The sequence below is a fragment of the Opisthocomus hoazin genome, chromosome 8 (genome assembly GCF_030867145.1).
Source record: "Opisthocomus hoazin isolate bOpiHoa1 chromosome 8, bOpiHoa1.hap1, whole genome shotgun sequence".
NCBI classification, from domain to species: domain Eukaryota; kingdom Metazoa; phylum Chordata; class Aves; order Opisthocomiformes; family Opisthocomidae; genus Opisthocomus; species Opisthocomus hoazin.
In genome coordinates, this window is record NC_134421.1 from 19791628 (window position 1) to 19805574 (window position 13947).

Below are 13947 nucleotides of genomic sequence, written 5' to 3' on the forward strand. Positions count from 1 at the left end.
AGTACTTGACAGATACTTGAGACCTGCGCTGAATTTAGACTTGGACACAGGTTTCCAAGAAAACTCTTTGACAATCCAGCGTCTTTCTGAGCTTTGTTTACCTAGCTGAGGTGGATGGTTCCACCTCTATCCCCACAGGAGAAAAGGGGACTGAAGGCCCAGATCTGCAGTCCAACCCACATCTCTCCTGCAATACAGTGGCCCATGAAAGTCAGTAAGTTCTCAAAGGAGCTGTGTATGATAACAAGACTCAGAGTCCCTCAGAAAGCAAGGAAAGCATGCTAACAAGTATACTAAAGCATTAACCCATGTATTCGTGTGGCATTTACATTTCTATAGTATTTAATAACTGCTGATCAAGACAGACATAAACCACGGCTTTTACCTGTATATGTTGTCTATGTCCTTCACCATCAATCTCCACAAGTATTTGTAGAGATAGGAAAGAGAAGTAAAAGCCCATTCCAGCAGCTCTGTGTCCTGTGTATCCAGTAACTTGGTGATGGACAGGAAAAAGTCATGAAAGTGAGGATAGAAATCAACCTGAAGATCTCGAGCCAGCTGCACCACTAGACTGTGTTTCAGAAAACACACCAGCATTAGCGCATTTCAAAAACAAACCAACAAAACCCTAGTCAAACATTGCATAATCTAGCACAGTCTCTCTGGAACGCAAGACAGCACCACCTTTACTTCTCACTTGTATTTAAATATTACCTATCAGGCAGCTGTGGATGACAAGAATCTTAAGATTTAAAAAAAAATCAAGCAGATAACAGTAAACAAAAAGACATAAATGATTAACATCAAAAAAAGCACATTTATATTCTGTCTGACAGTAAGCACTCAGGCTAATTTGCTTGCCTTGTCGTAATTTTTTTTTGAAGACTCAGAACTACAAAGCTCTATCAGGGAAATACAACCACTTTGGGCATCGCCTTGCTGTATTTCCTCAGGTACAATAAAGAAAAAGCACACTCACGACAGGACTCCTGCTTACTTCTAATACCATCAAGGCTTCTGACTACATTTTGTCATCATACACTTACTCTAATAGTGGTTGGTAAGCAAGACTGCCTTTGACTTGCAAATGTGTCTTCAAGCTCTGCACAATGGTACTCTGGTAATAGACCAGCTGGTTGAAGGACTGGCATTTGTTGGCCACTTCATTGTAGAATTGCACTGTTCAAAGCACAAAAGAGAAATCCTGAAAACTAGTCCACTTCCTGGTAAACATGTAGAATGTTAAAGAATAACAGTTTTCCAGAGCCAAACCTAAAAACCAGTCAACAGAAAAACTCCCTTTGGGTTCCAGATGCAGAAGAAATGTATTTTAACAGTTCAAGGAAAGCACGAAACGCGCATAAAAATGACGTACCAAAATGCTGAGTGAGGTTCAGGTCCCTCCATCTCCGTAGTCCTTCGAAAAAGTAGGTTTCAACCTCCTGTCACAACAAAGATAAAATAATAGCTACTAATCCTAATGAATGTAGCCTGCAAAGATGAGAGGTTCAAATGAAGAAAACTATCAAGTGCCTTGAATATTTCAATATTTCAAGAAATCTTGATGACTTCACTTCAAAAGGTGCTATGGAATTTCCCTGAAAATAAGACTTCTTTCTATATTCAAAACACATTTGAAAATATTTTCTGATGAGAGGACTTGTTTACACAATTGCTTTTCGAACTCTGTTGACTAGCTTTGATAATCTCAGATGCTGAGCCATAAGCCACCCAGCACAAATGCTTTGGGATTTCTTTTGGCATCCTCACAGCTATTGAGTGGGACACTCAGAAGAAGAATCCAGCAAGCCAGGAGGTAATAACCTGCAAAGCATTATATTCACAGTGATGATCTATAGGACACATAGAGATCACCCTTCGCTATGGTCCATAAAGACACACGCATATGCTTCGCATACTTGCTGTGAGTACTGCAACTACTCAGCACCGGTAAGTCTTTGCAGGTCCAGACGGAGGACTGCTGACTGCCACAGCAGCATCTTCCCTGCTCAGCAACACCCACAGGCCCACCGACCACATGTAAGCCATCAGGGTGACGCTGTCAAAAAGTCTCTATGGCAATACTGTGAAGCAGGTCAAAAAGTCAAGCGGAACAAAGCACGGAATGAGGCTCCAGGAAAGGCAGCTCTTCCAGGAGCTTCTTTCCAATTTCCCCCTGAATAAACTTCTTAGGTGACTCCTTCATGGAGTGTATCTACTTGTGATGCGATTTCAGCAAATGACCGCAATCGCTGTTCTCACCTCAGCGTAGCTTCCAGTTCTGTCAATCCGATGAATAATATTGATATTAACATTGCTTAAGCGCTCCGAAAAGGTAAGAAACTGTAAAACAAAAGGACATGCATGTTTTCTGCTCTGAGAACGGCCCTTCCAAGCCCCTCTCAATAACACACACGCCTCAAACGCAAAACCCACTTCCAAAGTCGGGCTGCCAGACAGTGCCTGCCCGGCTGCAAAGGGCCCCACTGGAATTTTAAGGCAAGAAAACGCTTACAAGGCCTACGAGCAGGACAGGCCCTCCCCCCCCCCCCCCCCCCCCCCCCCTCGCCCCGCGCACCCCCGACGCCCCCCCACACGGCGAAGCAGAGAAATCCACCCGGATCTCCACAGGCCGCGCGGCTCCTGCCGCCCTGAAGCAACCCCCGGGCCGGACCCCGCCGCACGTTAATTTTGATTCAGTTATGTCCGCTCCTGCACCAAGGCTGCGGCTCGGCCCACAGCGGCATCGCGCCGCGCCGCGCCGCGCCGGGGAAGGGAGAAGCCGCGCTCCGGGGCGGGTGGCTCGGCCCGGAGTCCCTCCGCCCTCCCGCCGCCCCGCTGGGGGAGCCGGGCAGCACCGTTAGGCCAGCCGGGCGCTCACCCGGTGCGTGTTCCCGGACTTGTGGGCTGAGGACTTGCTCTTCATGGCGGCGCGGGTGTGGGGGGCCCGGTCCCCCGCCGCAGCCCCGCACCGACCGCCGCACGTGCGACCCTACACGCTGGGCGCCGCCATGCCGGCCGCGCGCTGCCGGGAGCAGGAGGCGGGCCTGCCGGCGGAAGGGGCGGGCGGCGGTCGGGGCCGGGTGCGGCCTGCTGAGCGAGCCCCTCAGTCAGGCGCCGGGGGGGAGCGGGAGGTGCCTGTGTCCCCAGTTCATCGCAGGCTTTTGTCCAGAGCTCAAAAAAATAAAGCTCATCACAGGCAGAGTGCCCGCAAAACAATCCTCACACGAGAGGAGGTGATGGCGGGCCGGTCGTCGTTCCTTGCCGCGCTCGGAGCTGTGCCAGGGCCTGCGGGAGCTGCTGCCCGTGGCCGCAGCTGCGGGGGGTGGAGAGCGTGCGCTGGGGAGACGGGAGGTGAACCAAAAGCTGGGTGAAGCTTCGGTTTGGGTGGGTGCCGTACGAGCAGCCCTGAGCCATGCGACCGTTTTGGGGTGCAGCTTAACGGCTGCGGGGTTTCGTCCCTCCGGAGCCTGCCTGTCCTGCCTGTCACGGGCAGCTCCAGGCGTCTCTCGGAACCAGGCTTGCAGGTTGTTCGGGCAGCAAGACACGAGGCTGGATTTGCGCACGGCTGAAGTTCACTGCTAGGAGCACGTAGGGACGCAGAACTTTGAACAGCCCCCACAGGTCAAACGCTGTTGGGTGCAGCCGGAAGAGCTGCCCACGGGCAGGCAATAAGCCATTAGCGCGATAGCCATCTGGACAGGCCGGGGAGCGTGCTCGTCCAGCACCTGTGCAGTCAGAGAACTACAGACAGCGGTCGGCTTTACAGCTTGCTCTTCTGCTGCTGGAATAGAAAAAGACTTCTGGCATTTGCATTAAGTGGGAAGAGAATGCTTAATTTAGGCACTTGAGTTCAAAAGGCTTGGCCTAAGTGTTTTCAGGCCCAAATATCTCCATGAGAAAGTGCAGCTAAAAGCATGTAGAGAGGTCTTGACCCACAAAAGAGCATAGGCACGAACATGCAATTGTTTAAGAGCACAAATAGCTCTCCAGACATGGTTAATAAATTCACCTGTCTCCTACATATTGTGAATTGGTGAAAAACAGTCCACAATTTCTTTTTTCCATTATGAGTAGCAGCTTGCAGAGTTGTGGAACTTCCTGGGATGCACGTGCTGAAAAATCATCCCAGAGAATGAGTGAAATCTAACATTCATGGAAAGCAACAGGGACAACAGCTCAGGTGTGCTCTACGTGTTGCAGAAGAGGACTCATGAGCAAAAATAAAAGACGTTAGAGGAAGCTTTTGAGAAGTTAAAAATGCTTCTTTATGTTTGAAAACTGGCAGCTTCTCAAAAGAGTGAGACAGGCTAGCCCTGGAGCTGCCGATGTGTGTGAGAGCTTCTGCCCACAAGTCCAATGAGGGACTCCGTTTCAGCTAGCACTGAATACAGTGCTTGGAGGTACGTCTGAGCGAGCCTTAGGGCAGTCACGCGGGTATCAATACCAATACGGCCATGGCAGTAGGTCTGGCACTTCAGCCCAGAAAGGTCCCTTCCCTGCTCCTACATGAACTACAGCTATGTTAACAATATCCTTTCTACAAGAACTGCTCTCTACCTGTAAAGCATCAAGCCTCAGGCCTTATTCCTTTACTTTTACAGGAAGAGATGCGGCTCTCCCACCTCTGGGCAGGCCCCAGCTCCAACACCCTGTGGTTATCTGGTGGGCCCAGCTGTCAGCAAGTCTCCTTCAGAAATCCGTGCTAACGACAAGCAGGTGGCCTTCGGAAGAGTGATGGCTTATTGGTAGTAACACCTGTAGAGGCACGTAGAGGAAACCATTGTAAAACAATATGTGCATGTCTGTCAAAGTAGTCACCTATGCACATCTGACTTCTTCAAACACTCGCTGTGGGCTATAGCCACCAGTCCCTGACTGTAATCCATCAGCATTTCTGGGGCAGGTCTAAGATTCCTGTGTCTTCTCCATTGCTGGGCTTTTTAGTCCTGCTGTCCAAAATTTATTTGCTGGACTTGGCAAGAGCCAAAGGCACTCTATATAAAGGCAAAGCAGGCCTGTCCTCTGGAAATGTGTCTTACCTTGAGTCAATATTACACTTTCCAGTTGTTTTTTTTTGTGATTGGTTTTGGTTTTTTGTTTGTTTGCTTTGTTTGTGTTTGTTTTTTTTTTTTTAAATGAGCACTGTCAATTTAGTTTAATAACAGTAATTTGGGTAAAACAGCTCAATATTTAACCCAGGATGGTCTCACAGACACAGTTCATCTCATATAACCTGCAATGTTTACAATGCACATGTCTGTCTCTGAGCAGTCACTTCAGCTCCTTTTATATTCAGTGCAGATCTAGGCACATTGTTCTACTTGAAACATCGGTGTTGGAAAGAAATGACCCCATTATATGTGCATATCTGCAACTGACCCCCATGACATGGCTCAATAACTACATAAATATGCAGTATTCAAATTACTGCAGAGTTGCCCTACTTCCATCATATTTTCATGTGTATTGATCACAAGCAGAGCACATACTCCTGAAGCCTGTACGACACTGAGTTCCTAACCTCAAGGACGTGCTATCTGGTACAAGCCAATGAACAGCCAGACTTCCAGGACAGCCTGTTTTTAACCTCAGGATATTGTAGATTGCATAGGTGCACAGGTGTAAGATCAAATTTTCATTTTTCTACTGAAATATAACAGGCAAATAGATTAATAGAAACACCCATGAATTTAGCCAAATAACTTTCAAGCTTGGATGCCCAAAGGTGGGTTTCTCAATCAATATTAAAGAAACTAAATAAGTAACTGGAGTGTTGAAGTGATGAAGGTTACCTGCCTCGATTGTGAACCCAGAAGCCCTTCTCTTTGCCTGTGTCAGGTCGCCTCACAGAACCACTCGGGGTGCATGAGCTGGGTGCACGTGGCTGGAACCCTGCTGCATCACAGGAGCTGTCTGAAATCCTCACTGAGGGGGAAGCTGGCGTGGATTTGACGGCAGGTTATACAAGTGCATGATGTCTTTGGTCTACTCAACTGAAGCAAACAGATTTTTTAATGTTTTATTTAATTCGTCTGGAAAATACGAAGAGCCCTTTGAAACACAATGACATATTTTCACTGCCAGTTTCCTCGTCAGCTCCTAGCTGGCATTTTGCCTTGCCTTGCGGGAGAAAACCCCACAAGATTATGTAGGATGTGGTTGAAAGCACTTGCATTTTCAAAAACAAAGCAGACAAGATACTGGAATCCTGTTCTGCAAACTGGTGGAACTGTTTGGCCACATTTTTTCTAATATGCCTGAAGCACAGAGATTCTGCAAATAATGCAACTCCAGGTCAATGCTAGCTGACTCTTGGGGGGAATTTCACCTGCCCTTGGGTTTGCAGATCAGAGAGTTTGGGCAAGGAGCTGGAATACAGATCTCAGATTTCTCCAGCTATTTGGTGGGGTAGGGGTGGGGTGGTGTGAGCATTCGTGCCTGAAATACCCAGAACTTTGGGACTTCCCTCATGGAAGGGGGCACTTGACAACCTGATGCAGCCCCTCGAGACATCTAGGCAAAGCAGCTCCTCTGTTGCAAGACAGGGTCTCGCTGCAGAGCTGGAACAGGGGGGCTGTACTAGCTCCATCTCTAAAAGTAAACTGTGGAATGCCAGAGCACAGGGATCATCCACGTCAATTAATCATTAAGACAATCCCTGGCACAATTTTGGTTCATACCAACTAGTACAATTACAAGGTTTCTGCCCGGTAGGAAGCCGCACTTTGTTATTTTTGAGGCGGGGAAGAAAGTTCTAGAGTTTAACTTGTGCTGGAAAGAAAAATGGTCTGATTTATGCACAGACAGCGTTTATACAGGTGGCCCTGAGACAGAAGGGATTGCAGTGGTGACTGCTTCTGCTGTTCTTCATCCCATTTCTCTAGCACAGCGGCAGCAGCAGAACTGGCTTCAGCCTTGTTGAAAGCAACAGCAACAGAGGCAGCAGGAGGAGGACCCACAGAGGAAGCAGGAGATGTGGAAAGGAAAATGAACAGGGAGGATGGAGTCTTGTGGCCCAAAAGGGATGTGAATTCTCTCCTGCATTTCGCCTTCACCACTAGAACAAGGGGCATCTAGAATTGACAGAGACCATCTGGATTTCAGGCTGTCTGTCAGCTGTCTGGGACCACTAAACATCTGATTACAGTTTAACTCAGATTTCCGGCAACCATCTTGAAACCTGGCTGTTTCGCATGTCCAGGAACAAAGCAGTGAATCTGTAGCTATGCTCCCAAAATCTGGAGAGCCCACCCTAAATCCATATTGTTTGTTTGGAAGCTTGAAATGACAGAGTAAGATGACGAGTTTGGGCTGAGGGATCACAACTATAAGTTTTAAGGTAAAGTTAAACCTTCAAAAAAAGGGAAGATGGGAAATGGTAAAAATGTCTTAGAAACAGGTGCACACAAGGGAATGCTTCCCTCAAAATCATTGCCATCTCCTGTATACAATTTTATTTCTCTTTTTTTTGTCATCTTTTGCTCTGTCTTTGTTGGTCCCTTTGTCTATAAAGGGCCACTGAGGAAATACTAAATCAATAATCCCAGACAGCAATTTCTCACAGTGATGTTGAGAAGCTAATTGTGAGTAGAAAACATGAAATCATCAAAAGATAGAGTCAAGGATGTGTCCTTTCTCAAGTAGTTTCTGCCTTCAGACTCACAAAGTCAGTTGTGCATGGCATTCAGGGGAAAATAAGGCCAGGCTCAGCATTTTGTTACTGAAAGGAAGCGGATGTTCCTGCCGTTGAATAGAAGGTAACGTACACAGCAGTTGATACTATTCTTCATGTCTCTGCATCCGTCTGGTTCATACAAAATAGATCCAGAAGTTAGGTACCAAGATTTCAGGTTTTGGCTAATTAATTTGCATTTTTTTTCTTATTTGAAGCTTGAGCTGTCCTAATATTCATGCAGCTTTAACTTTGCTCTCAGGTTCCAATAGAGACAGTACCTTGGTTAACCATTCCTGGCCTCGTAGATCCAAGAGGCATAGTGTACAAAAGCTGAAACCCTCAAGAAAATGTCAAATAATCTCATCACTGCAGAGCACTTTAGGGAAAAAGCATTTAAACTGATACATACCCTTAAGCTGAGACTGTTATGAAGCAGTCTAATTCCAGTATGTGCCAAATGATGAAATATTTCTGGGAAGTTTAGAAAAATGGGAGAACTTATACAACATCAAGAGACAAAGCAGCCCTTCTTGCCCCTTCCACTGTGTCATTGGCTGTTGGTACTGGCTACTAAATCATAGAAGTTAATGAGAAAGTTTTGGCATTGGTCTATATAAACCAGAAGAAACCCCACGACTAGATTCTTTTGTTGGTCACCAAAACTCCGTGTTACCTCAAGAAGAAGAATTTGCCACCAGAATCAGTTCCGCTTCCAGACAATGTCCCTAGTCATTCTGCAGTAGGACGTTTAGGGACACCTCAGGTGTGTATTTTTAACTTCTAGCACCCCAGGTTTCTGCTAGTCAGTAAGTCGCTGCATGTGGTAAAAACCTTACAAGCCGATACAACTGCACTTTGCTTGAAAAACAATTCTCTCTGGAGGAAGAGATGCAGAAAAAAAAAAAAAAAAGAGATCATCAACCACCAAGTGAGGAAAAATAAATGCACTGGAGCAGGTAAAGTCCTTGTTGGTTGTACCGGGCAGGCACTTGCCACAAGGGTGCAGTTCACCTCTCTGGCTGTAGGCACCTGCTGCGTGGAGGGCTATGTTTGGCCTGGCATTCATAGCCAGTGGAAGAAGATGAGTCCTTACAGGGTGCCACATAGATGAGTTACCAGGTGCTCCTGCAATACCTGTTTTGAAGTGAGATGAAATGAGCCCCCTTAAAATGGTGATCAGCTAATGCTACTGTACAGACACAGAGCATCTGCTGTGCCAAGAGATGGATTCCCTTAAGACCAGCTGCGGCCAAAGTGTTTCTCCTTGACTGCCATTTCTACGTCTGTGCTTCCTTGTATATCATGGCATTCACTGAGTTTGCAAATTGCTAGCACTGCCACATGGGATTTCCATTACAGGTATTAACCTGACTGAGCAGAAGCTGTGGGGGCTTTGTGATGGTGGATCTGCACCATTCTTTTTTGGATCTTCAGAAAGGCATGTTAAAATTATTATTTCTTCCCCTTTGGCTTAGCCCACAATCCACATTTTCATCAAAAACAACTCAATGGCCTAACTGAATGCATGCTAACACTGGATACCGATACACTACAACAACATAGACATTCACTGTAAGAGTCCCAGTGTGCCTGGATTGGTAAAGTCCCCCTCCCATGGAGTTTGGTCATGAAAATGCACACAATGTGCGCTCACTGTCCCCCCACCCACCACAGATCACCCACTGGTCCCCAGAATCCTGCAACAGTCATAAGACTGTGTAGTCCAGGAAGCCACAAAAACTATGGTGTGTCCCAGCAGCATACTGGGAGAGACCAAGGAGCCTGGAAGTATTTCCGCTCTCCAAAAAAACAGGGCTTTACTATCTGAAATGTCCAGATAACATCAGAAATAGGTGCAATGAGTCCCACGTTACGGAGGAAAACAGAAGAAACAAACCAAACCAAAGCCAGCGGCTGCAGACAGTTGGACCTGAGGTAAAACCTCCCTTCTCATCTCTATTTGGTGACAAGCATAGCTTTGCAGATATCTGACAAGCAAACCAGTTACACATATAGATCTGGTGTAAGTATGCCTTCAAACATTTCCAAGCAATGTATGTGTCTGCGTGATCTCCTGCATGGGCAGCCTCAACAGAAAGGAGAAGAGGGACTGGAGAGGATCAAAAACAGGTTTAAAAGAGAAGCAAGGCAGTCAGCTCATAGAAACACTCGAAAAATGGAAGAACAAACTGAATAGCAAACGGCAATTTCAGGGGAGATACCTCTTGGGACTGGGGGTCCAAAAAAGAAGGGATTCAGGCAGAAGAAATGTGGGAGATGGGGGGATGAAAGGAGTGAGGGAGCACAAGGGATTTAGCAGTAGGAATTAAAAAAAAGGACGGGGAGGTAAATAACAAGGGAGATGTCAGAACTTGTGATAGACACTCTGGAATATGAATGGAAGAATAAACCGAAATAATCGAAGAGAAGAACTACTTAGGGCACTGGGGCAGTAGCAGGGAATTTTTCTGAGTATTTTTAAGTGCTAAAGTTAGCAGGCTCATTTCTAGAGGCTTCCTCTGTAGATAATGGAAAGAGATAGGCTCCTCCAGGGAGCATATCAAAGCTGCAAAGTTTCTTTCTGAAGAGCCTGTCTCTCTCCTTCAGTTAGTGAGAAAACGTAGGGAGCCAAGCTGCATAACTGAAGTACCTCCACTGCGCACCTAAAGCAAACACATCTCGAAGTAACACCAACTAGAACATGTGAACAGAGATAGTTTGGAAAGCAGGTACTGGCAAAAGGGAAAGCAACAGAAATAAAATAAGGAAATTCAGAAAAGATCTACTCAGAAAAAAGATCAATTTTTTGTTGGTCATTCTGGTGAACTTTTGACAGCCCTTTCTCATACATTAACTGCAAGTAAGCAGACTAGTTGAATTGTAATTTTGTTGAAGCAAAATTGAACACCTTAAACAAACAAAAGATCCCAAAGCTGTGAGAATAAAGTTCAAGTGTGTAACTTATTTATCCTCTTCAGTTAAAGAAGTGAAATCTGTACCACAATTTTATTCCCATACTAATTATTCTCTTGAACAAATAATTATACATGCCACATCTCACTGTGTGGACAGTACATAAATAAATTTTGAAATTTGATTCTTTAAATGGAAGAGCAGAATTCTCCAGCAAATGAATTATGGGTTCCAAATAATTCAGATTTAAATGTTCAGCTTTCAAGGCTAATTTAAGGACTTCCTTCAATCCTGAGGCGCTGACTATTGATTTTAAAAGGTGTGTTGGTATTAGGGGGTTACACAATCTGAAGTTTCCTGCTCAAGAACATGAAGCACTCACGGTTAAACAATTTTGCTTGCAAATTGCATTTGTTCAAATTTCTGTGGAATGCAAAAATAGAAAAAAACAAACAAATAAGGAGGTTTCATTCAAAATGTCAGCAGAAACATGATTTATTCCTGTGACTTTTATGCATCTCTCTGTCTCTTTTATGCATTTCTCTGTCTCTTTTCCCCCCATTCATCTCTTTCTCTGAAGTCAGTCTGCCTCTCTTTGTGTCCCAAACAAGCTGGGCATGAGAGGACAAGCACTTCAGACAAACAAGTTGTTACACTGAAAGACTTCCCATGATTAGGGTCTTAAGCAAAGACCTTTTGCAAACCTACGCCCCTGCAAATTTAGGATTTGGATAGGATGAGGACTGGAAATGGTACAGACATAGAATTAGGGAACTATGCTTCTTGATATATTTAACTTGTGTTTACGATGGTGTTTTAAGGCATAAGATGCTTGCAAATTGCATCACATTCTTGCTATTGCCCACGAACAGCACACAGTCTGTGCAAAATGGGCTTCTAAACATACCGTTCTGTTCTTTGGGCACTGCAAATCCACCTAGCTGGAAAGAAATTTCTAAAAGTATGCTTGGAAATGTACTCTAGTGATATTCCTGGAAATAAGGAGGTGGCAATTGCAGGACATCTCTGTACAAGAAAATTGCAGTGCTCAAAATACAGGTGCCACGTAACTATTGCTAAACAACTTAGCCAAATTTCACAAGGAATATTGATGATGATACTGGTCTTCTGAATACCCTTGCAGGGACACTATTAACAGAAGAAAAAGTGACACAAAAAGAAAATAATTAAACAGACAGCTAAGAACATCACTAAATAACACTGTGGAAGATTTGTCTAAGGTAGCATTAAACCAGAGGAAGTAAAGTCAATGATGATGGTAGTCAAGTAACTAGCTATACCAAGCCCAGCAATTCATAACAGCAGTGTGTGGAAAAGCACAGCAAGCAGGAGGGGTTAGGGTGGAGCCAAACACTAACTGATCTTCAGAAATCTGAAACACCATCAGGAATGAACTTCCATTACACCAAAATGTGAGCAGGCTTTTCAAGTTGATAAGTGATGCTGTGCAGGAAGCGGTCGCGATTTTATTAATTTTGCTGGAATCAAAATCTTCCAGAAGTAAAGAAAGTGCATTTTGACTAGAAGCATTGCATTGTGAGAAAAATCAAGATGTCTAATTAGGATTCAGTGATTAATTTTGATATATTATTCCTAATAATAATGATGAGCAAAAGGAAATATAACAGGTAGCTCCGTGACCAGAGGAGTAAATCAAACCTGGATCCCCACAGCTGTGTGTCTTAGTGTTGGTTGGCCTGTATATTTAAGAAGATGAGAAGCTGTGCCTGCAGCTACGTGTTTTCAACATCTTTCTCTCATATGGTGTCACTGTTATCTAATAGAGGTTCAGCTCCTGCTGCAGTCTTCCTTTCAACAAGAACATTTATGGGATCCCTCTTTTTTGCCCATCTACTTTTATGAAACTGGTAGCGCCTCAATATCTCTGAGGCCTCTACGCCTCCACAAATTTGGTCATGGTGTTCAGCGGTTGTTGGATAGAGGGCAAACACTTTCCACATGCATATATGTATATATACACATGCAGCATGATCCCATGCCCCTAATTTCCTAAGCAAATCATCCAAACAAAAATAAACAGAGTTTTCAAAATGACAAATTATGACACTGTTCCCAGGAAAGCCAAACTGAGTACAAAAAAGGCCAAAAATTAGTTTTTGCAGATTTTGTTTTGAAATGGTTTTGTTTGCTTGCTTGCTTGTTTATTTTTTACCAATGGACAGCTATTCTCTGGCAAGGTTTCCAAACCTTTCCCTGTGTAAGCAGAACAGAATAGAGCTCAGACTTCCAAACCCAGTCATGGCACTGCATGGGAGTACGGCTGAGCATGAACTGCTCTTCATGTGCAAACTCAGCTCTGCTGGCGTAGGTACAGCTGAGCCCCACACAGTCTGGAACTGCACGCTCAAGCAAGGAACCGCTGGAAGTTGGAGAGCTTCCAGGCTGCCAGGGCAAACTGCAAAGGGCCTTGCAGCACTGCCGAGCTGTGTTCACTGAGCCTCCAGTGCTCTCCTACCTCACTTCCAGATGCTTTTGCCCATGCCCACATTTGCCTGCAAACAGAAGAACCCCTCAAAGTGTATTTCCACAACTTAGTTCAGAGAGGTGGGCAGTACTTCTCCAAGTGCAGGGCTTGGTATATTTGTGTTTTACCTATAGAGGGAAACCCATCCCACCAATCTCGTGATGCTGTGGCCCATTCATGTGAAAAGGACCAGGGAGGGACTGCCCTTGCTAGCAATACAGACACTCACAATAACACCTCACAGAGGTGTCCAGTGGTGGAAATCAGCCCAATGCCAGCAGAAGGAACTGTTCGGACCCCGTAGGACAGTCTGGGGTTTGTTTAGGCAGATTCATGGCCTTTTTAACCTGAGAGCGCTGGAGAGATGCGAATCTTATGCTTCCTGTTATTAAACACCAAATCCCACTGATGCCAGTGGATCTCACAAGAATAGAGTCACAGAGCCAGTGAGATGAGGGACCACATAAGACCAGATAGAGATTGGACAAGGTGCTACAAGAAAATGATGAAAAATGCTCTCTGAGTATGGAAGACATTTAAATACCTGTTGTAGCAATGAGAAAAAGCAAACATCCACAGTTCTGTCTCTGTTACACAGCACAAGCCCACCATGTTCCGTGGAGAGAATTTGATTTTGTGTATGAAAAAATCCAGACAAAAACATTTAGCCTTGTTCTCCAGGTCGCCTTACTGTGATTTAGGACATGGACATCATACAGATTTGCTGCTGGTTCCTACGACAGAAACACCCAAATGGGAGGATCCAGCCTTTCTTGCTGTATCGGTCATGATGACATTTGAAAGACAATTTGCTTAACACTCCTGTGAAAAGAATCAAAGATGTCAC

General features: G+C 45.1%; 1 protein-coding gene across 1 annotated transcript in view; it reads right to left on the reverse strand.

Moving 5' to 3' along the window:
• Positions 1–3023, reverse strand: part of UTP20 (UTP20 small subunit processome component) — a 66130-nt gene extending 63107 nt beyond the window's left edge. Inside the window, exons 1-5 of the mRNA XM_075429453.1 lie at positions 2885–3023; positions 2266–2346; positions 1379–1445; positions 1050–1182; positions 386–574 (exon numbers count right to left, since the gene is read on the reverse strand). Of these exons, the coding sequence (XP_075285568.1) occupies positions 386–574; positions 1050–1182; positions 1379–1445; positions 2266–2346; positions 2885–2929 (515 nt within the window). The 5' untranslated portion in view covers positions 2930–3023. The remainder of the gene's footprint in view (positions 1–385; positions 575–1049; positions 1183–1378; positions 1446–2265; positions 2347–2884) is intronic.
• Between the last annotated feature and the right edge of the window lie 10924 nt (positions 3024–13947).